This window comes from Ictidomys tridecemlineatus, chromosome 14 (assembly GCF_052094955.1).
Source record: "Ictidomys tridecemlineatus isolate mIctTri1 chromosome 14, mIctTri1.hap1, whole genome shotgun sequence".
NCBI lineage: Eukaryota > Metazoa > Chordata > Mammalia > Rodentia > Sciuridae > Ictidomys > Ictidomys tridecemlineatus.
This window is the reverse complement of record NC_135490.1, coordinates 55,900,348-55,926,026: the sequence shown is the minus strand read 5'-3', so window position 1 is coordinate 55,926,026 and position 25,679 is coordinate 55,900,348. Positions and strand designations below refer to the sequence as shown.

The window sequence follows — 25,679 nt, the reverse complement described above, 5'->3', positions numbered from 1 at the left end:
GTGAAAAGAAAAGCTCGGGAGCGCTGGGCCGAGCGAGGGGCGGGCGCGGCGGCCTCTCTGGGCCCTTTTGCCCGTGCGCGACCTCGGGCGGCGTTTCTTTTGCCCCCCCCCATCACCCCTGCCCGGTGGCCTGGCCAAGCCAGTCCAGGACGTGGCACCGAGCTGTCCTCGCCGTTCCCCTGGGTCCCGGCCGGACGCGCAGGTGCCGGGCCTAAGGAGTCCGCTGTAGATGAACTGAAGAAATGAGTTTCTCGGAACCCGCGCCCAAAGTTCAGTTATGGTCCCCTTCACTGTTCTTGGGAGTTCATTGTCACTTCAGCTTCTTTCACAAGTGGACGACCAGTAGAGGCGATTTAGGATGCCCGAAAATTATTCAAACGCAGTCTCTTTGAATATGCACCGAAAATTAATCTGAAAGTCATTAATATTAAAGAATTTTGTAATGTAAAATTGTTCTTAGATAAATGGGTTCCTGCAGAAATCAGTGAGTCGGAGTGTGTCAATCATTTGTATAGAAGTGGGCGTGATGGCAGGCGGATTTTTTAAAAATCGAGATTGATTTTGGTGGAAGTCTTGGCGTTGAGTGGTTCTTGGGAGTAATGTTGATTTTTCAGAAACAAGACAGCAAGTATTAAATTTCAGAACAGTGTTTGCTTTGAATGATATGTTTTCGAGTAGGGTAGCATTTTTTCAGAAATTTCCATTTTTCCTGTATATAAAGTTTTTTTCTTTTCCAGAGAGTAAAAAAAAAAAAAAAAAAAAAAAAAACATGCAAGAGACTAGTTATTTAGGTCGTTCTTGAATATGTGATCTTCGTTTTCTGAATTCTGTATCCAGTGGTATTTTTTGTTGTTGTTGTGCCTAGAGTTGAACCCAGGAGCGCTTATCCACTGAACCTTTAAAATTTGTTTGACACGGGGTCTTCTCTAAGTTGCCTGGGGACTATGTAAGTTGTTGAGGGTGGGTTTGAACTTGAGATCCTCCAGCCTCAGTGTCATGTGCGCTACTACTCCCAGCCTGTACCCAGTATTTTCTTAAACTGCTAAAATTATTTCCATCTCCATCTTAAAGTCTGGAGTTTTTCTTATTCATCTTTTGTAATGTGAACTAAACAATTTTCCCAAATTTTTGTGTTGAAAAGTTAGATTTGGGATAAGGAAGGAGGTTATTTATTTCAATCCAGAATCTATAAAATTATCTTAGTCATACGTTTGAAAGTCAGGATGCCCCAGAAAGGCACTAAAGAAGGAAAGATTTTCTTGGTGTTATTTATTAACAGGGCACTCTTGAAGTTAAGCAAAACTGGGGCTGGGGTTATGGCTCAGCGGGAGTGCACTAGCCTAGCCTGTGCAAGGCCCTGGGTTTGATTCTCAGCACCACATAAAAATAAATAAACAAAATTGTGTCCAACTAAAAAATAAATATTTTTTTTAAAAAGTTAAGCAAAACTTAGAGATGGAAGAGTAATTAATAACACAATTTAAGTTGAACATGATCTTTGTATATTAAATAACCACACAGAACAGGAAAAATTGTAAATACAACTGTGGAGGAAATGATCTCTCTCTCTGAAACAAACTTTACTTGCATTTTCAATTACTTCAATTTTTCTTGTGTAGTAATCTCACAAGTCTTAAATTTTAGTTTTTAAATGTCTCTCTAAAGCTCAGAGATGTCACTGAAATATCCAGTTTTGAAGTCAATAAGTCTTAGCTATAAGTGTCACATACAGAATTGTGCTTTATTTTCAGTCTTCTGCTAGCATCTGTGGCATACCTTGTGGTTATGTGTATATTTAGATGTATTTTTCTTGTATTCTAATGTTAGTCCTAGTTAGATTTTGTAACAGCTATGCATTCCACCTGTCTGAATTCAAATCCTGTTCCACATCCTTCTAGCTGCCTGTGTGTTTGCACTTCTGGTTCCCTTTATGTGATACAGGGATAATAATTACTGATCTCCTGAGTTGACTTTATCTTAATAGTACCCATGTAAAGTCCTGATAAAAAATAGGCACGTGGTGAATGTTAAATGAAGAAAGGATAAATTTTTTAATGCATTTTCTTTTGGAAAGAAATGTAAAATAGATATGTTGATATGACTTCTGATGAAGGTACCTCAAAGGAAGAGATCCTCACTGCCCTCTACTGTATTCCACCCCACCACTGGGAATTGAATCCCTTAGTCCTAAAAGGATTTTTATGTATAATGACTATATTGTATTTCCTCTTCATCACAAAGTACTGTAGAATTTTGTAAAAAGTAACTACTCTTAACTTAGTTGGTTTTTTTCTTTCTTTCTTCTTCTTCTTCTTTTTTTTTGTACCAGGAATTGAACCCAAGGGCACTCTTACCACTGAGCTACATCTCCAGGCATTTTCCTTTTTTATTTTGATACAGTGTCTTACTAAGTTAGTGAAGGCCTTATTAATTACTGAGGCTCTTCTTAAACTTGTGATCCTCCTGCCTCAGCCTCCCAAATCTCTGGGATTAAGGCATGCCTCATTGTACCTGGATAAGTCCTAATACTTATCCTTCGGTTCCAGAGCAAAAAAAAGGCAGGCATATAAAACAGTTAAGTCTAATTATATGTCATCTCTTTTTAAATTCCTTTTCATTACATTTTTAGTTGCATGATTTTTGGATTCTGTTTGCTGTGCTACTTTATAGAAAGTCACGTGAGAAGGCAGTGGTTTTTTCTTTTAAATTAAATTCTTCTTCTAATTTCAGCCTAAAACTGAAGCTTGTCAGCTGAAATTAAGACCAAAGTAGTACTAGTAAAGTCCCTATTTTGAGATAGTGGCAAAAATAAAACTCACGCTACAGCTAGTGGGCGAATGACTACCAAAGTAAGAATGTGAATGGTATGTCTGGCTTTGAGATTAATTTCAGCCTAGTGAAAAATTGTTGATATAAAATAGTAAAGCATATCTTCTGAGAAGACTCTTTTACAGTAACCTAAATTAGCAACCCAGCTTTTGAAGCTAATTGTGATCTTGAGTCCTCTCTGAGAAACTGCTTCTGTAATTCATTTCTTTAACAGTGGTATGCGCAGTACTTTTTTAAAATGCTGTGTCTAATACCCAGTCTGGCACTGTTTGGGACATACTGTAACTACAACTATATATATTTAACTCTTGCCTTGAGAAGGGTAAAAAATTTCAGGCTCTTTGAAATGATAAATTTTATTCTATAACTTCAACCCCCCCCATTTTTTTTTTTTTTTTGAGACAGTCTCACTAAGTTGCCCAGGCTGACCTTGAATTTGTTATTCTTTCCTGAGAAGCTGGGATTACAGGTGTGTACCACCATGCCTGGTACATTACTTTATCCTTTTTATGTATGTTTTTTTTTTTTTTTGGTGGTTGTTCTGGGGATTTGAACCCAGGGCCTCATGTATGCTAGGCAAATGATCTACAGCTGAGCTACACCTCCAACCTTACTTCATTATTAATGTGAAATAGCATGCTTCAATCCTGAATGTCCAGAATCATCTTATGAAGATTAGATCCTGGTAATATTGAACAATTTTTGTGAGTTGAAAAAAATCTTTTACATTACTCTCTGGGATATGTTGCCAGCTGAAAAAGGAAAGTGATGGTTACTGATGCTTTCATTTTAAAATTTCCCTTGAACAAGGATTAATGCCAGCCTTGGTGGTCCATTGATAAAGTCTGATGCAGTGATGTAGAAAATAGCTCTTTTCTTTATGATGATAACAAAGAATGACATGGTTACAGTGGAATATGAGGGTAAGACCCAATTCTAATGACTGAACAAATCATGGTTTTTCATGCCTGTCTGAGCTGATAGGTAAAGAAATTAAGCCAAATGAGAAATAGCATGAACTATTACTAATGACTAGCTGTTAAATCGGATAATTTATTGACATGATATGAAAAATCATATACCTAGGTAGATAAAATGAAGTTGCTTACGTTATAAAATTTTGGGGGAGGCTGGGGTTGTAGCTCAGTGGTAGAGCATTTGCCTCATGTGTGAGGCACTGGGTTCAGTTCTCAGCACTACATATAAATAAATGAATAAAATAAAGGTCTACCAACAACTAAAAAAATATATTTTAAAAAAATGTTTTTTTTATTGAGTAGTTTTATTTGCAGCATATGCCTTCTGATTTTAATCATGTCCAGAAAATTTTCTTTCTCAGTCTTTTCTTCAGGATAAACACTCTGAAGAACTTTAAATATAGTCCTCCTTTGGTGAAAGCAAAACAATGTGCTAGAAATTGAAGAGACAATCAATGCCCAGTTAATGTTTGTAAATTCGAACTATTTTCTGAATTTAGTTTTTTTTAATAGAATGGTGCTAAAATCATATATATATATTCTTCTTTAAGTAACTGTGATGAAATGCAAACCTCATTTAGGTTGTTAAGAATAATTTGCATATAAACATCTTTTTTCTGTTACTGTCCCTTTATTTCTAACCAGATGTTGTCCAGTACTTCCTTTTCCATATGTTACTTTCGAGTCTAAATTTCTTTCATAATATTGACCCTGGGAAGACGTCCTATACATTACAGATTGGTTGCTTTCTAGGGAATGGGAGAGCTAAGCCTAGACTTAGTTTGCTGTTGTGTCTTTTGTAACCTGGGTCAGTTTATCATCTGTTATAGACTATCCTTTGGCTGAGATACTTTTGAGATCAAAAGAATTAAACAATCCTGAGTAGCAACCTGTGATTAAGATTACTGATTTTAGGACCCTTTTTGTGTGTGTGTGTGTGTGGAGATAGGGATCTTAACCCTGTTTCTGGATTCAAGCAGTTCTCCTGCCTCAGCTTCCCTAATAACTGAGACTACAGGCATGTACCACTATGTCCAACTAAGAGACACTTTGGTGGGGTGGTCAGAGAAAACCCTCCAAATTCTTCATTATGTGATTTGCTTTTATAATCAAAAAGGATTTTGTAGGGGTTAGCATAGCTCAGTGCTGGAGCACTTGGCTTCAATGCTCTGCATCGAAGAAAAAAGAGATTTTGCAGGAGTCAGAGAGCATAGTCCCCAAAACCCAAAAACTGTCCTCATCTTTTCTACCAACTTTGAGAGGTTAGACAACTGTAAGGTTAAAAGGAACATTCCTGAGACTGCCCTCACTTCTGCACCAATTTCAAGTGGATTCCCCAAATCACTCTTAGGTTGAGTCACTCATAGGAAAGATTCAACTCACTAAATGCTTTCTACTCAAAATTGAGGTTTATTATCATAATTGGGAAAGAATACAAACTAGGGTCACCCAGGGGAAAAGAGGCATAGAAGTCCAAGAGGGCCTGTTTGCTTTTGTCTTCCATTTCCTCTAAAAGCAGATATTATACCAAGTTACCCAAAACCTTTAAGTCCCCAGGCAGAGACATTCTTTATCAAACTGGACATAGGGGTCAAAGGCCAGATCTCTCTTTGGGTGGAGCTAATTCTTCACTACATAGATTTTTATCTTATATTTTATAACAAATCTTGTTTATAAAAAGAACTTCAGTACAATAAATGAAATATGATACCAAAATACATGGAGAAAACACAGATTTATCAGAATCAGAGTGGGTGTGACATGAATGTTTTCTAATAGTCGGCATATTGTTTTGTTTCATTTTACATTTTATCTTTTCTTGATTCTACAAATTCTTTGATGATTAGAAAAGTCATTTTTAAATTTTAAATATTTGGGGCTGGGGTTGTAGCTCAGTGGTTGAGCCCTTGCCTAGAATGTGTGAGGCACTGGGTTCAATTTTCAGCAGCACATATAAATAAATAAAATAAAAGTCCAATGACAACTAAAAAAATATTTAAAATAAGTATTCTTTATCAGTTTGGGGAGGTTTTTTTGGTGATTTTGAATATCCAAGTTTTACCATTTTTATGTAGTCAGATTGTCCCATCTTTCCCTTAAATTTTAAATGTGCACAAAAAAATCACCTGGAAAACAAATATAAATTAGAGGTTCCTGACTCCATCCCAGAAACTGATTGACTATGTCTTGGGGAGATTTTAAAAGAACGTCACAGGTATTATGATGTACAGATTTCAGATTGCAGTTTGAGATTGCTACTTGATATATGGTAAAAATCTGATAAATATACTCATTTTTCTTTCTTTTTTAATTTATTTCTTACTTTTATTTTGTTATTTTTAGGGTAATTTTGAAAATAAAGTGAGGCCTGGGAATACATCTCAGTGGTAGAGTACTTGCCTCGCACACATCTCCAAAATTTAAAAAAAAAATTTTTTTTGATACTTCTTTGTAAATAAAAAACTAATCAAGGACAGCTTGAATGCTGAGCATGTTAGCACATGCCTTGAGAGGCTTTGTCAGGAGGATCTTGAAGACTTAACCTGGGCAATTTAGCAAGACTTTGTCTCAAAAAAGACAGCTTGAGGGGCTGAGGTTGTGGCTCAGTGGTAGAATGCTTGCTTTGCACATGTGAGGCAGGGGGTTCCATCCTTAGCACCACGTAAAAAATAAAGTTATTGTGTTCATCCACAACTTAAAAAAAAAAAAAAAGACAGCTTAAACAGTGCTTGCCTTTCTATCATATAATTTATGATATAGAATATGTGTCTTTTCTGTGTGGTGATAAACTGCCATACTCCCTAAGTTTGGATCAGCTTTCAACATTTTCTCCTTTGTGTTTTCATTGTTGTGAAATATCTCTGAAAATTGCTTTAATGAGATTTTTGCCATTGTCATTTCCTCTGGAATATCTTCATCCTTTTATCACAACCACTTTCCTCATTTGTGTCAATACATTTGCATTTTTATTTATTTATCTCATTGGTTTATTTTTATTGCTAAGTTTCCAGCTGTATATCTAGAGTTTCTAATGGCAGCACTGTCAACATTCCTACAGTTAGCTATTTTATATACTTTAGATTTGAATTTCATTTCCTTATGCTACTACTATTCATTTCTTGTTGCATTGTAATCATTGGCCAAATCCCTCTTTTGAATATCCATTTTTGTAAAATGTCACATGAATTTATTACAACAAGATAAGGAGGAGCTGGGGATGTGGCTCAAGCAGTAGCGCGCTCACCTGGCATGCCTGCGGCCCAGGTTCGATCCTCAGCACCACATACAAATAAAGATGTTGTGTCCGCCGAAAACTGAAAAATAAATATTAAAAAATTTAAAAAAAAAGATGAGGCAGCACAGTTACACTTTTTGTTGTCTCTCTGTGAACTTAATAACAGATCCACAATGACCTCACAGGCTTTGAAAGAAGTGAAGTCATTGATCATGATATACACCCATACTTTATTTGATGCTTTGTAGACTAGTGGCAAAATTTTTCCTTTTATGAAAGCTAAAGAATGCTTGTTGTTGAGGACTCCATTGGGATTCCACAGTATTTCACATTTGATTCCCCTCCTCAGGTTTTAAAAATTGAGATACAATTTAAATGCTATAAAAATCACCCTTTTAAAATACACAGTTCAGTAGTTTCAAGATTCTTCAGGGAAAAAAAAAAAAAACAAGTTTCTTCCATATTCACAGCATGTATTTTATACTTCGTTTCTTTTTATGACTAATAAAATCCATTGTGTAAGATAGCTTGGTGGTAGCTTTTACAGTTATTACCATCTGGAATTTGTTTTGAAGTTTTAAAAGTTATATTTTCAGATTGAAAAGCTATTTATTTATTGCTTTATTTACAGTACTGGGGGTTGAACCCAGACTTCACATGTGCTAGACACTCTACTACTGAGCCCTTTATTATATTGAGACAGTTTTGCTAAGTTGCCCAAATTGTCCTCAGTCCTCCTGCCTCAGTCTTCAGCGTTACTCAGATTATAATTATGTCCCACCACCCTTAGCCTTGATTTGTTTTTTTAAATTGTCAATCATGTCAGAAATTTGGGAAAGAACCAGGCATGGTGGCACACACCTGTAAACTCAGCAGACTCAGGAGACTGAGTAAGACAGGCGAATTGCAAGTTTGAGGCCAGCTTAGGCAATTTAAAGAAGCCTTGTCTCAAAATAAAAAGGATTAGGATGTAGCTCAGTAATAGAGAGTACCTGGATTCAATTCACAGTACTACAACAGCAGCAAAATAGAAAAAAGAAATGTGGGAAAGCAAATACTTGTTAAAGTACAAAGAAAGCTTAATTTCCTTGTATTAAAAATTTTTTAAAAAAGGTCAATCCCTATATGTGGAAGAGCTTGTAATTAGGAAGGCAAGAACTTTGCTTATATTAACTTAGTCCTGGAGTGCTTTTAACTTAATCTACTATCATCTGTTCCAAAGATTAGTCTGTTCTGTGGCTTGATTTCAAGGAAATTGCCTGGAGAGTAAAAAATAATCTAAAATGTATTATAGCAGTCCTTTTGTGTATAAATAGAAGGGAAAGAAGAATTTCTGAACTGTCAAAAACAAATATGGTCTCAGTGGCTGGGGACACTGAGACAGGAGGATTGTGAATTCAAAGCCAGCCTCAGCAAAAGCGAGGCACTAAACAACTCAATGAGACCTACCTCTAAATAAAATACAAAATAGGGCTGGGGATGTGGCTCAGTGGTCAGATGCCCCAGAGATCTATCCTCAGTACCCTCCCTCCAAAAAAAAATACAATGTTACTTGTTGGAAGATCAGCAGACAAGTGTATTTAAATATTTTGCATTTCTAAAATATGAATAGAAGGGAATAAAAAGTATTTCATTTTTCTTTTTATATGCAAATATCATTCCCAAAGCTTCATTTGACATACTGAATTTTGTAGCAGCAAAAAAAGAATATTTGGCTGATTGCATGGTGGCACATGCCTGTAATTCCAACTACTTGGGAAGCAGATAGGAGAGTGGTAAGTTCAAAGCCAGCCTGAGAAACTTAGACCCTGTCTTGGAAAAAGGCTGAGGTTATAACTCAGTGTTAGAGCACCCCTGGATTCATTTCCAAGTATGATAAAAAGAAAGAAAATGACTGTGGGTGGGTGAGTGGTGTATGCTGGGGAACAAACCCAGGGCCTCACATATTAACATGCACTCTGAACTACACCCTCAGCCCCAAGATTATTTCTTAAATTTGTGAAAAGGGAAATAAATTTGAATGGATAGGCAAATAGGAATATAGGATATGCAGCAATAATTTCTTTCTTTCTGTCTAGGTATATCTCTGCTAAATGTCATATAGCATCACTACAGTCTACTTTGCAGATTTTAATTTGGTCTTATCTGTGTCTCAGAGATAAGCTAAGTCACATTAAAAAGCATTCATTGAAAATTAACAGAATTATAAATTGTGCAGAAAAGAGTTTACATAGCAATTTTGAGATTGCTATCTATAGAAAGTTCTTGTTGCAAGGTTCCCCTTAGCTGGTTCCTGGAAAGTTGGATTTTAGGGTAATTCCTATCATTCCCTGTTAGGAATAGCTCACTGTGCTTAAAATGTTTGTATGGAGAGTCTGGAATCTTGATAGTAACGAGGCAGAGGACACTGATGAGGTAGCCCTCAATTACAAATCACAGACACTGGTGCTTCCCTGTTTCACTCAGGTCACAGCAAGGGAATTACGTACATTCTTCCTGACTGCAATGGGACTCTTAAAGCTTGCACTGGTACCCTTAGGGCTTTGCTCATGTGCCTTTTCCCTTTGCCTATTTTGTTTTATGTCCTTTTACTGTAATAAATTATACCTATGAATACAAGAATATATTTTGTTTTATGAGTCTTCAAGTGAACCACTGTTGAACCTGGGTAAGGTCTTGGAAATCCCAAACATACAAGACTTTTACATTGAGAACTAAAAATAGAACATGCACTATGGTTAACTTCTGCCAATCCAACACATTCTTTTCCTGAAGGCAAACTAAATTCATCTTGCTATAACAAATCTGAATAAAGGGTGCTTATTATGATCAAGTGTTTAAAAAACATGAGGGTATCTGTACAGTGAATATAAAATATTCTGGGGAGGACTGGCTCACATTGGCTCAGCAGAGTACTTTATTCACACTATATAGATAAAAAGCTAAACAAGTATTATTATAAAGTTCATTCACATGTATTTTTTTCTATATCATGTATCTTGACCCATCTCGTAGCACCTGTGTACGGTTAAGATAACTATATACCCTGAAAAGAACAATTGAGTAATAATACTTTCTTGCTTTTAATTTCTGTATTTGAAAGTAAGGCAGTAAATGGTTGTATATGAAGGAGATTTCCATTTTAGAGTTGAAATTCTCTGTTGAGCATTGCTTTGGTTTGTTTTGATAGTAATAGAAGACATCAGTTCGAATTGAACTTTCTAATCTCTGCTGTTCAATTTGACTGTTTTGTTTGCTTTTCTTTTTTGCAGTACTGGGAATTGAATCCAGGGCTTCCCACACTGAGCTACATTTCCACCCCTTTTTATTTTTTATTTGGGGGCAAGGTCTCTTGAGTTTACCTGCCTCAGCCTCCCTAGCTTCTGGGATAGCCATTTTGATTTTTTTTTTTTTAATAATACTGGAAGCTGTCTTATGGAATAGCTTGATTTCTAGTAAAAATATTGTTTCGGTTGTGATAATGAACATTTCTGAATCATCTTGTCAAAACTCTGTAGGAAATGGGGCTGGGGTTGTGGCTCAGAGGTAGAGCGCTCACCTGGCATACATGAGGCACTGGGTTCAATCCTTAGCACCACATAAAAATAAAATAAAGATATTGTGACCACTTATGACCAAAAAATAAATATTAGAAAAAACTCTGTAGGAAAAGCTTGATAATTTTTTAAAATCCCTCAGTTGTAATTGAAATTGCACATGGTAGCAAATATACCCTCGTTCTGATCCCGTCTTAGTGACTGGATAAAGGGGAACATATCTTCGCTGACCAGTGAGTTATGTCAGGAGTGCTTGAAGGAGACCTGTTAAAAGCAAGGGACAGACTAGGCTAGTATGAACTCTTCAGCTTTGTCCCTTCTACCTGCTGTATCTCTGATACCAGATACGGTACCTAGAGGTGTATCTCTTATTTATATAAAATGGCAATTCTGCTTTTTACAAGTGGGAAAAAAAGATAGGTGGGAAGAATCTGCTGCCGTTCCGATGGCCCTTGAGAAGCTGAACAGTTCTGGGCTTTTTGTTAATTGAGAAAAATAATTTCTCAGTTTAAGGACCTCTCTGAGTAATATGATAATGAAATAATGTGACTTTCTGCACAGCAAAGAATCAGCTCTCAGAGAATTTCATTTTGTAAAAGTAGCTGTTTTTAGATTATACATAGAGAAGAGAGTACTTCATATTTTAGAGATGTAGGTTTATGGATACCTAGTCTAAATAAAGAAACAGAAGGATTTAAAGACGTTAATTGTACACAATTAGATTGGGACTGAGGAGAACCCATGTTTTCTGGAAGATTTGTACATATAATTTCGTTCTAATTATAGGCTAGTAAAAGAAAAGTATGGACTTCATTATTCATACCCTTGGCATGAAGTCTACCAGGCTAATTTAAGCAGAAAGGGCAATTATTGGAAGAATATTTGGTAACCTGGAATCAACAGAAAAGCTGCAGGTGCTGGGGTCATGGCTCAGTGGTACAGTGCTTGCCTAGCAAGTGTGAGGCACTGGATTCAATCCTCAGCACCACATAAAAATATATAAAGGAGTTATATCCGTCTACAACTAAAAAATAAAAACTGGAGACCCAATTTTGGGAATTTTGCAGAAATAAGGGAGATTAAAATCAAAATCATACTTTAGAGACATTTTAGAATACAGTGTTGGACAATAGTTTAAAAATATTCCTCTGGAATAGAACTTGGCATTCACTACTTCTTGGAGTCACTTCAAATTAAAAGCATGGGCTAAGTGCATCCAATTGGCTTAAATAAATCTGAGGCTAGAGTAACTTTGTGATTCTTACAGTGTATATACTAAGGCTTATTTTTTTATTATTATTTTTCTAATTAGTTACACATGACAGTAGAATGCATTTTGATACATCATACATAAATGGAACATAACTTCTCATTCTTCTGATTGTACATGATGTAGAGTTACGTGGGTCGGGTCGTGTAATCATATATGCACATGAGGTGATAATGTCCTATTTATTCTACTATCATTCCAATCCCCATACCCTCTCCCCTCTCTTGACTCCCTTCTAATCCAAAGTATATCTACCCCCCACCTTATTGTGAATTAGCATCTGCATATCAGAGAAAACATTTGATTAGTTTTGGTTTTTGAAATAAAAACCTTTCTATATATGCCAAGCTGGCTTGAATTTGTGATCCTCCTACTTCAGCCTCCTGAGTAGTTGGGATTATAGACCTAGTATGCATATAAGTCTTACTGTGATTTTTGTTTCTTAAATCACAATATTCTAAATTTGTACTTAGATTAGTGCAATAGGCTATTACTAATAGCTACTAGCAAACAAGTTGAAGTGAATAGGAATACACATCTTTATAGAATGTAAACCGTATGGTCTGTTTTCTTTCATGTTGACGTGCAGATCAAGAAATCAGAGGAATTAATCTAGTGGTTTATCCTCTTTAAATGTATTTATGACTACAAAGAGTTCTGCATGTGTGAATCTGTATTATTGATATTTACTACATTGGACAACTAAAACTAAAATTAAAAAAAAAAAAATCCTTAAACCAGGTATAGTGGCATACACCTGTAATTCCAGCTACTCAGGAGGCAGAGGAGGATCCCAAGTTCAAGACTAGCCTCAGCAACTTAGTGAGATCCTGTCTCAAAATAGAAAGTAAAAAGGGTTGGGGGTTGGAGTTCTTTGGTAAAGTGCCCCTGAGTTCAATCTGTAGTACTATGGAGGGAAGAGGAAAAACATATACTTATAAAATAGTAGTATTTTTTAAATGCATTATATTTGAAGACTTTTACATTAGTGTATGCTTGTATACTGAGAATAAATGCAATTTTGTCAATAAAGTTTCATAGTCAAATTATTAAGTTTTGGAACTATTAAAAGCAAAGCCATGGGTTGGGGTTGTGGCTCAGTGGTAGAGCGTTTGCCTTTCATGTGTGAGGCACAGGGTTAGATTCTCAGCATCACATTTAAATAAATGAATAAAAAGAAAGTCCATCAACAACTTAAAAAAATTTAGAAAAAGACAAAGCCACCAATATTCTAGAAAATATCTTTATAAGTGGACTTGAAAAATCAACTTTTGATGTTAAAATATAGGAAAATACAAGTTTAAATTACAAGTTAGTTGGTATAAATAGTTACATGCTTTCTTCTATTTAACAATTTAGACAAAGCTAATTCAAAGCCTTATATTCTCAAAAGCTCTTATATAATTAGTTCATTGGCATTTTCCAAAAATATGGTCTTTTAATTTTGACTGAATCAATGATTTTAAAGTTGAGATTGTCAAAGGTTGTTTGAGACTAGAGAGCTTAATTATCTTTTTTATATCTGGTGCCTGGCCTATAGCCAACACCTGACAAATGTTTATTACATGAATACATATACCCTATTCTTTAAGGAGTGTTTTGATGAGTCAGATTATTGTTGTGTATGGTGTTCATCAAAGCAAATGCTGTACCATTATGATGATAATAACTATTGTCCTGTCCAGGTACTATTACCACTGTTCTTGGTAATATTTCCTTTAGTAGATTTTACAGTAGAATTATCTTGTTAAATTCTGAATATCATATAACCAGAAGATTCTGTTTTAACTTCTCCTGCGAAATGTTAGTTATTTCTTCCTATTTGACTTGAAAAATGAATTATCTGATACTTGAAACCAAATAATAATTATTTTACTAATTTCCAATCTCATTGGCATTATGATATTTTTTCTGGTTCCATTTCAGGAGGTTATATTGCTCTTGAAAGATCTCTGCTTATTGTTTTTCTGTCTTCCAGGTATTATACCATACTGAGATCTATTTGACTATGGGATTTGGCTTCTGTATCTTGGTTCTTATGTTTAAGAATATTTTCTTTACCTCCTGGTGCATTAATACTCTGGCTAAACCTGGGGCTGTACTGTGCTCTATGATCAAAGCCAGAAATCTGGAGAAACTAACATACGAGCTTCTTAGTGTGGAACTCGAAGATGGTTTTCCTCTTTTTTTTTTTTTTTGTCCTTTATAGTTCTGTGAATTAAACCCAGAGGCACTTCACCAATGAGTCCCATTCCCCAGCCCTTTTTACTTTATTTTTTAATTTTGGGATAGGATCTCACTAAGTTACTTAGGGCCTCGCTAATGGTTTTCCCAGAAGAGGTGATCAGATAGTTTTGTGACTTGCCTTTCTTGGTTATATATTAAATAACCTTTATAGCAAATATAGTTTAATAATATTTGTATTGGTTACTTAGCATACCATGTTTATCTTCTTAATTATTCAGTGGACATTGTAGTTCCCAATTGTTTTCTCTTAAATGCAAACATCCTTGTTCTGATACCCATATATATTTATACATATTTATATTTATACATACTTATCCATACAGATTTATTCATAGATAGCATAAATGTCTAGAAATGGAGTTGCTTGCTCCAGTAGTGTAACCATGAGTTAGTTTGGAGCCCAGTGCCATGTAAAACCCTGCTAAGGCAGGTGGATCACAAGTTTGAGGACAGTCTTGGCAATTTTGTGAGAACCTGTCTCAAATTTTAGAAGATTAGGGATATAGCTCAGTGGTAGAATGCCCCAGCACCCCCTCCCCCATGTACCTCTCCCCAGCAAAAAAAAAAAAAAAAAAAAAGAGTTTGATTTGGACTTTGTAACAGAAAATGCAGAGCTCTGGTACCATATGGCAGCCTTACAAAGTTCAGGAAACCAAGATTCTTTCTGTATTTTGTTTTGGGTTTTTGTGTGTATCTGCTATAATAAATTACCATAAACTAGATGACTTAATAAAGCAGAATATATTCTTTTGCAGTTCTGAAGTCTGGAAGACCAAAATCGAGGTGTTGTCAGGGTTATATTTCCTTTGCAAAGTCTAGAAGAGACTCTGTTCTTTGCCTCTTACAGCTTCTGGTGGCTGATTATATCACTTCAGACTACATCTGTTTTCACATTGCCATCTCTGGAAAGGCCTGTCCCCAAATTCCCTTAGCCTCTCTTATAAGGATACAAATAAGCTGGACCTGATGGCCTGCACCTATAGTCCTAGCTACTTGGGAGACTGAAGCAGGAGGATCACTTTAGTACAGGCCAGCCTGAGTAATATATGGAGACCTTGTTTCAAAAAAGAAACAAAAGGATATATATATGATTTCATTTAGGACCCACCAGGATAATCCAGGATAAACTCTGTCAAAATCCTTAATTTCACCTTTTGTCATAGGAAGTAGTCTTCATAAATTCCAGGGATTGGGGAAATATATCTTTGGGGAGAACAGTTTTGGTCTTCTGCATCTTCCCATATCTGCCATTGCTATGGAGCTGCCCATTTCAGGAAATAGGCTAGAGAATGGTAAAGGGTATGATATTAGTTGGAGCCTTTGGAGGGTGACTAAGTCATGAGGGTGCTGTCCTTGTATATGGAATTAGTGTTTTTACAAGAATAGACACAAGAAACATGATTGTTTTCTCTTTGCCACATAATAATACATACTCCACTGCAAACCAGGAATAGACCCTCAACAGGAACCAAGTTGGGTGGCACCTTTATCTTTCAGTTATCAGCTTTCAAAACCATGAGGAATACATTTCTGTTACTTAAGCCACCCAGTATAGTATTTGTTATTGTATCTTCAATTGGCAAAAAAGCTAGGAAAGGCCATCTTTTAGCTGGGAGTATGGCTGTCTTGAATACAATTAATTTAATTATTGAGAAAGAAGAGTAGAATGGATATTGAGGTAGATAACCTAACAGTCTTTGCTTTAGAACATGTTAACATTTTGTTAGCTACTGCAAATTGCTTTCCAAAGAAAACGTATGAATATACATTCCCACTAATAGGGTATGAAAGTAGATTTGCTAATGATGAGTAATTTTCATTTTTGTTAATGTTTCAGGTGGAAGAGAAGCACAATTCTTAGTCACGGTTCCCATTTTTTGCCACATATGGATCACATTACTTTGATGTGATCTAACCAATATTAAGTATAATGGATAGTTACCTGTTTCCCTTCCTGACATTGATAATGATATGAACATCAAATGTACACATCCACTAGGAGGCAAAGGGACAGGAAGGAATAAATAGCCAAAAAAAAAAAAAAAGAGAGAGAGAAAATAAGTAACCAAACAAAAAGAAGGCACAACTCAGGGCACTGCTCCTCTATATATTGCCCTCCAAGAAACTTTGGTGAGACAGCAAAAGCCAAAGGGTTTTTATTAACTTCTTCAAATCTATGGGGAGAGACAGTTAACTGGGATTTTTAACTCGTTCCTTGTGTCTGAGAAATAGTGGAAGTAGCTCATGGGGAGAAATAAGGAGTGAGTATGGGCCCTTCAGTGACAGAACTGAATATAGTGAAACTGCAAATTTTCAAGAGTATTCACCTTTGCAATTCAGTGAGCTCTTAGAAAACCTCATAAGTGAACAGGGTTTGTAGGCATTCAGATCCCATACTCCTCCCTTCCACTTTAAACCTCTGATTCGGGGGAGAAGAAACCAGTCTCAGATGTAGTACTGCAAGAATCAGTAATAAGACCCACTATATTGGAGTCAATAGAAGATTTAGACAGCCACAAATTAATGGCAAATAATTTGTAGTAAGAAAGGACTATAGTTTGGGAAGCCATATACAAGAACTAAAAAAAAAAAAAAAAAAATCAAGCCTTTCCTAAAGGAGGAATTCCCCTGCATCTGAAATCATATATGCAATAATTCATTAGAATGTAAATAAAGTACAAGAAGTTAAAAGACGGTAACATAAGAAAATGAAAGGAATTGAGGGTAGTAGCAGTACTAATACTACAAAAGAAACTGACTAGAGGTTTCTGAACCTTATTCTGACAATGGCAGAACTGGGAGAGGTGGGTGAAACTGAGTTAACAGTGCCTGGTCACTGTTGAACCTCAGAAGGCGCAATTCACTGCACAGGTTCATCACCTCGTGGAGCTCTATGCAAGGATAAATTTGCGGCGAAGTCAGGATCTACTAGAGATTCTAGCTGTGTGCACTGCTTCATTGACACTATTCTTGCCATCACCAGTTGATTTGCCCCGATTATACAGAAAGGAGGGCAATAGACTATCCCCTGAGAGAATGATAGAACAGCAAAGGACTTGTTATAAGAAGATGAATGTGCCAGTGGGCTAGAGTTGAATGACTGTTGGCAGTTTTTTTGGTGCTAAAAGTAACTGATCAAATGTTCAAAAAGTGAAACTGTTTATTTATTTGGAATTCAGAAATTCCAGGTTGTATCACACCAGTTATTCAATTATTCCTTTTGCACCATCCAAAAAATAAAAGAAACAAAAGTAAGTATGATGGCAAAAAAAATGTTAAAAGTAGGGAGTAGAAAAAAAGAAGATGGACAGTTGGGGATGTAACTCAGTAGCAGAAAGAAGCTCTAGTAGGTTCAACCCTCAGCACTAATAAATTGTATAAATATAGTGGTATATTAGAAACCAAAGATTAAGATTTACTGAGCTGCTTTTAATTGAAGCAGCTAAGAACAACAGTGGCTTCAAATAGAAATCAAGGGAAAGGGGCTAGGGATGTGGCTCAAGTAGTAGCACACTCGCCTGCCATGCGTGAGGCACTGGGTTCAATCCTCAGCACCAAATAAAAAATAAAGTAAGGATATTATGTCCATCTAAAGCTAAGAAATAAATATTTTTTTAAAAAAATCAAGGGAAAGAAATATTTAATAAAGAGCAAAAACCAGAGTAGTGAGAAATAGTATAATTAATTGAATGCTGCTTATTTATAAAGATGGAATAAACATCTGGGAAGTTTGATCAAATAAAATAGTGATGGCACAAATGAAGACTGTTAAAGAGATTTTTTTTTAATCTCAATGTTATGTGTAGCTATTTGATAAAATTTTAAATGGACAATTTGCTTAAGAAATACTAAAATTGGGGGCTGGGGCTGTAGCTCAGTGGTAGAGCACCTGCCTCGCACATGTGAGGCACTGGGTTCGACCCTCAGCATCACATAAAAGTAAATAAATAAAGATATATAAAAAAAAAAAAGAAATACTAAAATTGACTAAAGACACAATACCTATTTACATGTAACTAATCATTAAGTTAAATCGGAAACCTAATCATTCTTTGCCTGCCCCCTCAAAAAGGACCCAACTTGTTTTAGAGACATTCTTTTGAAAAACAGGTTGTTATCATATCTTATACTATATTTTCTAGAGGAAAAAAGAAGGAAAGTTTTGTACTTTACTTTATGAAGTTAATGATACCTTGATAAATCAAAACACTAGACAAGTTTAGCAAAGTGTAGAACTTTTTGTCCTGGGTATTAACTCAGGGCCTTGCTTATATAAGCATATATTCTACCAGTGAACTATACCCCCAGCTCGAGTATACATTTTTGCTCTTAAGAACATAGATGGAATAGAATCGGCTATGTATTTTTAAAAATAATTTATGATCAAAGAGTATTTATCCTAGGAATGCAAGAATAACATTAGAAAATCGAAGACTGATTTGACAATACCAAAATAGATGCCATCAGGTGAATATTACTTTGTAACTAAAATTGTGGTAATTCTAGGAAGAGCTTCCTTAACTTAATATGGGCAGTGTCAACCAGTTAAATAGATTTTAGTTTACAAGAGCATTGTGAAAAAAAATTTGATTTTAAGAAATATAGGCTGGGAATGTGGCTCCTTGGTAGTGTTTGTCTAGCATACACAAGCCTTGGGTTTGATACCCTCACCACCACACACATATAGGAGAGAAGATGTTTGTGTGTTTTAAAACAGGAAAAAGAACACAAAATTTATTACATGCCTAAGGCAAGGAAGTATTAGACCAAGAAATACTTTTTAAAATACCAGCAGAGTTATATCACAACAAAGAAAGGGGCTATGTTTTGAGAATCGAATCATTAGGTGATTTCACCATGGAAATATCTAGAGTAAACTTAAAATCAAGATTAACTTGAGAAAATTGGTACAATCAAGAATGCAGTAAACAGAAGATGTATGAGATTGTTGCTGATAGCGTACCGTTTCATGGTAAAATTTTAGAGAGGTATACTCTTAAACTAACAAAAAGTATAACATTGAATATATAAACCTGTAACAGTCATTTATTGTATTACATAATGTGACTGGCAGCATGGTAGGTTTATTTAAACCACCATCACCACAAATACATGAATGATCCATTGTGCTGTGATATTATGACAGCTACCTTGTCCCTCAATTGACCTATCATAGGAGTTTTTCACTAATCTCTCAGAACCACTTAAATACACAGTCTGTCACTAACCAAAAGGTCTTCAGGCAACGCATGGTTATTTTCCATCAGTAACAACAAGTACACATTATTAAAACTATTAAAAATGATAATAAACAATAAAGGAAATCTATAACAAAGGATGAAAGTATTCATCAATGAAAAATATAATATTTAATACATAAATTCTGTACTTCAGCGCCTCCTAATGGTATACTCTAATTTAACTCTGAATATAAAATTGTAGATTAAAGAAGTCCAGGATTAGGGGATGAAGGTGTAACTGAAGTGGTAGAGTGCTTTCCTAGACCATGGTCAGACCCTGGGTTCAATCCCCACCATCAAAAGAAGCTGAAGTGAAGGTTGTTTTGTGAATCAATGTAAGAATTTGTGGAATACCAGACATGGTAGTGCATGTCTGTAATCCCTTGAAAAGTTGAGGCAGAATTGCAAGTTCAAGGCCAGCCTGGGCAATTTTGTGAGACCCTGTCTCAAAACCAAAAAGAAAGAAAGAAAGAAAAAAAAAAAAAAGACTAGGGATAAGTATATAGCTTACTGGTAAGCTCTTGACTAACATGTGAATTCAATCCCCTGTAAAAGCCCCCCCCAAAAAAAATTATACAAGAACTTGAGTGATTATTAATTTTTTCATTGACCTTTTAAACTTGTAAATAAGATTATTTTTTTAAAACACAGCTTTATTGAAAGAAAATTTCTGTACTATATAATTAATTCATTTAGAATATACACTTCAGTAGCTTTTAATACACTCATATATTATGTGTGTGTCTGTCACAATAGTAGAATGTTTTCATTACCCCCAAAAGAAACTTTATATTCCTTAGGAACTCCCTAGTTCCTCTAGTCCTCTACCTCCCATTTACTTTCTGTCTCTACAGATTTACCTATTTTGGTTATTGCATGTAAATGTACCTTATGTCATGACCCTTTGTGACTGACTTGTATCACTTAACACAATGTTTTCAAAATTACAGCATATATTAGTAGTTTCTTTCTCTCTTCTCCCCCTGATCTTTTTCCCCAAGGTACTAGGGATTTGAACCCAGGAGCATTTTATCATTGAGTTACATCCCCAGCCTCAGTCCATCAGTTTGTGGATGGTTTCCATTTTGGGACTATTAGGAATAACGCTGCCATGAATGTATGTAAACAAGTTTTCATTCCTTTTAAGTAAATACCTAGGAGGAATTGTTGGAATAGATGATTACTTTGTTTTAGCTTTCTGAGAAAATGCCAAACTGTTTTTCACAGCAGCTACACCATTTTACATTTGTACCAATGGAATATGAAGGTTCCAGTTTCTCAATTACCTTTGGAAACATTGTTATTCATTTGTTATAGAAACACTAGTAAAGTGATATTTAATTTTGTAGTTTTCATTTTATGCCTTATAAGGCACATTTAAAATGTTTTTTTTCCCCCAAAATTTTCTTACTAGATAAGAAATTATACCTTTAAACTGTTGATTTTATTTTTCTAACAGGCTAAGGAAATTTTAACGAAAGAGTCAAATGTGCAAGAAGTTCGGTGTCCTGTTACTGTCTGTGGAGATGTACATGGCCAATTCCATGACCTTATGGAACTCTTTAGAATTGGTGGAAAATCACCAGATACAAACTATCTATTCATGGGTGACTATGTAGACAGAGGTTATTATTCTGTGGAGACTGTGACTCTTCTTGTAGCATTAAAGGTAAGATTGATGAAATTCACTTTTCTTTATTTCCTCCAAATCACCTTGCATATGCCACCAAGTTAAATCTCTCTTATTAACATTTATATCTTATTTCCTATTCCCATTGATTCCATGTTGCTTATACAATTAATCTCCTTGGCTGTCCATTTATAGTCTAGTCTAAATTTGCCTGCCTTTAGTTGATAACATAAATTCTTTGCCTCTAATAAAATAATTTTGTATTCAGTGCTCCAGATTACCTCCATTTATTTCCTTATTCAGTGTCCCCAAAAGATTGCTCTGACGCTGATTTCTCATCCCTTCTGCCCAAACTCAGCTCATATTGTTCCTTTCATGAAGGCTTTAACCATTTTTGCCTAATTCCTTCTACTCTAAATTATTATGATGAAACTTACTCTCACACCCCATATCATGTCATATAATGGCTTATTACCTTGTATTATTTATGCCATCTATTTCCTTAATTAGATTAGTCCAGCAGAGGCCATGTGTTATACTTGTGTGAACCTGGCACCTAACTTTATAGCACCAAATTTAATGTTGGACATATAATGGATTCTTAGTGCATATGTATGAATTGAAGTATGCATTTGCAGCTTTTTTGTTAATTTACAGAATCTGATGCTTTTTCATACTTCTCATCAGATGTATTTCTAACTAAATACAGGTTGAATATCGCTTAGCTAATAAAATGCTTGGGACCAGAGGTATTTAAGATTTGGGACTTTATCCCCCAGAATATTTACATACACATATGAGATTTCTTGGAGATGGGACTCAAGTCTAATCACAAAATTAATTTGTTTCATATATTCCTTACACACATAGCCTGAAGGTAATTTTATATAATATTTTTAGTAATTTTTTTACATGAAACATAATTTCATAGCATGGAATTCTCCCACTTGTGGCATCATATCAGCACTCAAAAAGTTTCAGATTTTGGAGCATTTCAGATTTTTGGATTAATGGTGTTCAGCCTGTGGTGTGCTGTAGGGTATGTTTTTCTGTTTTTTTCATAGAAAGGAAACTCTTAATACATTTGAAATCTTGCCCACATTTGGCAAGGGCCTATTGTTTTTATTGGCAAATTCAATATTCCTGTGGCATTGAAAAGAAAAGACTCGTAAAGTCTGTCTTAGGATCAAATCTCAGATCTTCAGTATTCATTCAACAGTAAGAAGTCATAGTATTCTACAAAGATGTAAAAATACTTGTTGATAGTTTAATAATCTTCAGTAATGGAAAAAATCAGATACATGCTTATTATAGTAGTATGGGTATCATTTTAAGGTTATTTTTTAAAAAATATTTATTTTTTAGTTGTAGTTGGATGCAGTGCCTTTATTTTATTTATCTTTATGCGGTGCTGAGAATCAAACCCAGGGCCTCGCACATGCTAGGCGAATGCTCCACCGCTGAGCCACAACCCCAACCCCCTCATTTTAAGGTTATTAATGAACAAGGACAGCTACAAAAAATATTTCAAAGGTTAATCAAAATGACCTTGTTGGGGAGCTGAGGCTGTGGTTCAGTGGTAGAGTGCCTGCCTAGCATGTGTGAGGCACTGGGTTCGATTCTCAGTACCACATATAAATAAATGAATAAAATAAAGGCCCATCAACATCTAAAAAAAAATTTCCAAAAAGAATGACCTTGTTGGGAATGAGAAAGTTTCTTATTCTAAAAAAAAAGTTAATGTTTACAAGTGAACAAAAAGCAATTTGAAGAAATGGGTCAGAGGTTAATGATCTTGACATTATACTAGTGAAAATGTGATTATAATGTGGGGGTTTTTTCCTTTTGTTTTCCCCTAGGTGCGTTATCCAGAACGCATTACAATATTGAGAGGAAATCATGAAAGCCGACAAATTACCCAAGTGTATGGCTTTTATGATGAATGTCTACGAAAGTATGGAAATGCCAATGTTTGGAAATATTTTACAGATCTATTTGATTATCTTCCACTTACAGCTTTAGTAGATGGACAGGTGTGTAAATTTTATATGTTGGGGGGAGGCTAAACATAAGAATATATTTAATAATTTAAGGTATAGATTTACATACTATTTTTGCTTGTCTTTGGCCTTTTCAGCCTTTTTTTGTCTTATGCTTAAAATGTCAGAACAGGGAATTGGTAAGTTTTATGTACATAAGTTTTTGGTTTCCAAAAACCAAAAACATTGTATTGCTCAATTTTGTTTTAGAAATTTTAGCCAGTGCACTGAGCAGTAGAAATTTGTCTGTGTAAATGCTAATGTGCTTTTTAATTATAGATAAATACTATAAATAAATGCTTTAGACTACTAAAACAGGATATCAACTATTTCCACACATATACACAGTGTCTGCTGGTTACCATTAAAAATCTTTCATTACTGTTTTCACAGTAATTGCAAATTTTAATATATTGTGTTTATATTACCTTCTTCACTAAGAAGCTAGTGCCTTCTTTCTACTAATCATAAATATTGTAGCTAGGGCTGGGATGTAGCTCAGTGGCAAAGCGTCTGCCTTGCATTCGCAAAGCCCTGGGTTCGACCCCCAGTTCCAAAAAAAAAAGACAAAAAATAAATAAATAAATATTGTAGCTATACCACAAAATATTCAAAAGTATAAGAAAACCTATGCAAGTTTTCTATTCCAGTTTTCTAGAAATTTTGCTGCAAGTATGAACTGATCTAAATTTAAAAATACAATAAAATTCTGGCAGTTCTTAAATTATAAAAACCCAGAGTTGTCAAGGGTGTAACAGATACTCTGCTGACAAGAGTATAATTCAGTTATCACCTTCTATGTATAATCCCAACAACCCGTATTTTCTCAGCCATAATTTTGGGCACTGAAATATTTAAAATAATAACACTTTACCTAGACTTGCTAAAATGAAAGCATGAATTTATAAAATATTGAATAAGGTTTTTAATTTTTTAAATCAATAGTCTTCATGGACAAAATTATTTCAGGAAGAGAGCCTATCCGTATTGGTAGCATATCTCATTTTTCAGATAAGTACATTGGTGGAGCTTTTATATTAAATGCCCATCACCTACCAGCATCATCCAGACTCTTACTTGTAATGGGCCGATGATTTTTACTGTTACAGTACTTTAAAGAAACAGAACAGTATACACATACCATTGATGACATTATTGTTTTAAAAATGTTACTGAGGGCTGGGGATGTGGCTCAAGTGGTAGCGCGCTCGCCTGGCATGCGTGCGGCCCGGGTTGGATCCTCAGCACCACATACCAACAAAGATGTTGTGTCTGCCGAGAACTAAAAAATAAAAATATTTAAAAAAAATTCTCTCTCTCTCTCTCTCTCTCTCTCTCTCTCTCTCTCTCTCTCTCTCTCTGTCTCTCTCTCTCTCTCTCTTTCTCTCTTTAAAAAAAAAAATGTTACTGAAAGAATGTATATACCTCAGAAATAAAACAAGTAGGTATATTGAGTTTTTTAACAACAAGACAAGTTTACCTAGCAGGGAGATAGTATAGTGTTTGGTATATTGTACCAAGATAACCAGGTCTAAGTACTTTTATAGATCAGTTCCACTAAACTTTTAGGGAACATATGATTTCTATGTTTCAGAGCTTGGTTGGTGGGGAGGGGATGAAGAGCCTTAAAACTTGTGCTGTATGCATAGTATAACCCCAGTAAACAACCAGATATGGCAAACACAGAAAATTAAAAATCAGATCATAATTATTTGGAGAGGGGAGGAGTGAAATGTCTGCAATTTAAAACTCAGTTTTAAAGAAAAATTATAGCATTAATTCTGGGATGTACTTATTATACTTAGTGAAATATTAGAGACTTTCCCATCAAAATCAGAAAAATACTTACTAAAACCTATTGGGCATGGTTGTACACACGTGTAATCCCAGCAACTCAGGAAACTGAGGCAGTAGGATAACAAGTTGAAGCCAGCCTGGCAGTATAGTGAGGACCCTGTCTCAAAAAGAACTGGGAGTATAACTCAATGGTAGAACACCCCTAGGTGTTCAACCCCAGTACTACAAAAACAAACAAACAAAAAAATGCATTATTCTCCCTGATTCAGAATCCCTAGCAGATTGGTCCTGAAAATAGATTGTTCACAAAAACCAAAAACATTGTATTGCTCAATTTTGTTTTAGAAATCTAGCCAGTGCACTGAGCAGTAGAAAGAATTAAAAGGCATAACATTAAGAAGAAAAAATATATATTTTTACAAATAATGTGATTCTGTATTCAGAACATTTGATAAAACTGAAAAACTTTTGTAACCAAAACTAAGAATTAGTAGGAAGATTGTTGAAAGAGCCAGTGTTATACATCAGCAATAACCAATAGAAAATATAATGACCAGCATGAAAATGGGATCATATTCACCAGAGAGAAAACACTATATAAAATACCCAGGATCGAGGCTGCTACAGTGCTTGCCTAACATGCAGAAGACCTTTAGGTTTGATGCCTAGCACTGCAAAACACAAGACACACATACACCCCTAGGATTATTAAATAAAAGATGGGAGAGACTGACTGAAATGTTAACAGTTCTAATTATGTGATTTTGGTTTTCCGTTGTAGTTTTTACATTTTCCACAGCAAATATTAACAGACTTTACTTTGAAGAGATATTAGGACTGACATTGGTAATCATTATT

At 35.1% G+C, this 25,679-nt stretch overlaps 1 protein-coding gene and 1 pseudogene across 2 annotated transcripts in view; both read left to right on the top strand.

Moving 5' to 3' along the window:
• Window positions 1-20,350, top strand: LOC144370433 (mitochondrial import inner membrane translocase subunit Tim8 B pseudogene; annotated as a pseudogene).
• Window positions 1-25,679, top strand: part of Ppp2cb (protein phosphatase 2 catalytic subunit beta) — a 33,327-nt gene that overhangs the window by 504 nt on the left and 7,144 nt on the right. Inside the window, exons 2-4 of one of the 2 annotated variants that reach the window (XM_078031154.1) lie at window positions 20,357-20,472; window positions 20,815-21,024; window positions 22,845-23,018. In XM_078031154.1, the coding sequence (XP_077887280.1) occupies window positions 20,467-20,472; window positions 20,815-21,024; window positions 22,845-23,018 (390 nt within the window). In that variant the 5' untranslated portion in view covers window positions 20,357-20,466. The remainder of the gene's footprint in view (window positions 1-20,356; window positions 20,473-20,814; window positions 21,025-22,844; window positions 23,019-25,679) is intronic. The other variant, XM_078031153.1, reaches the window with a different exon arrangement.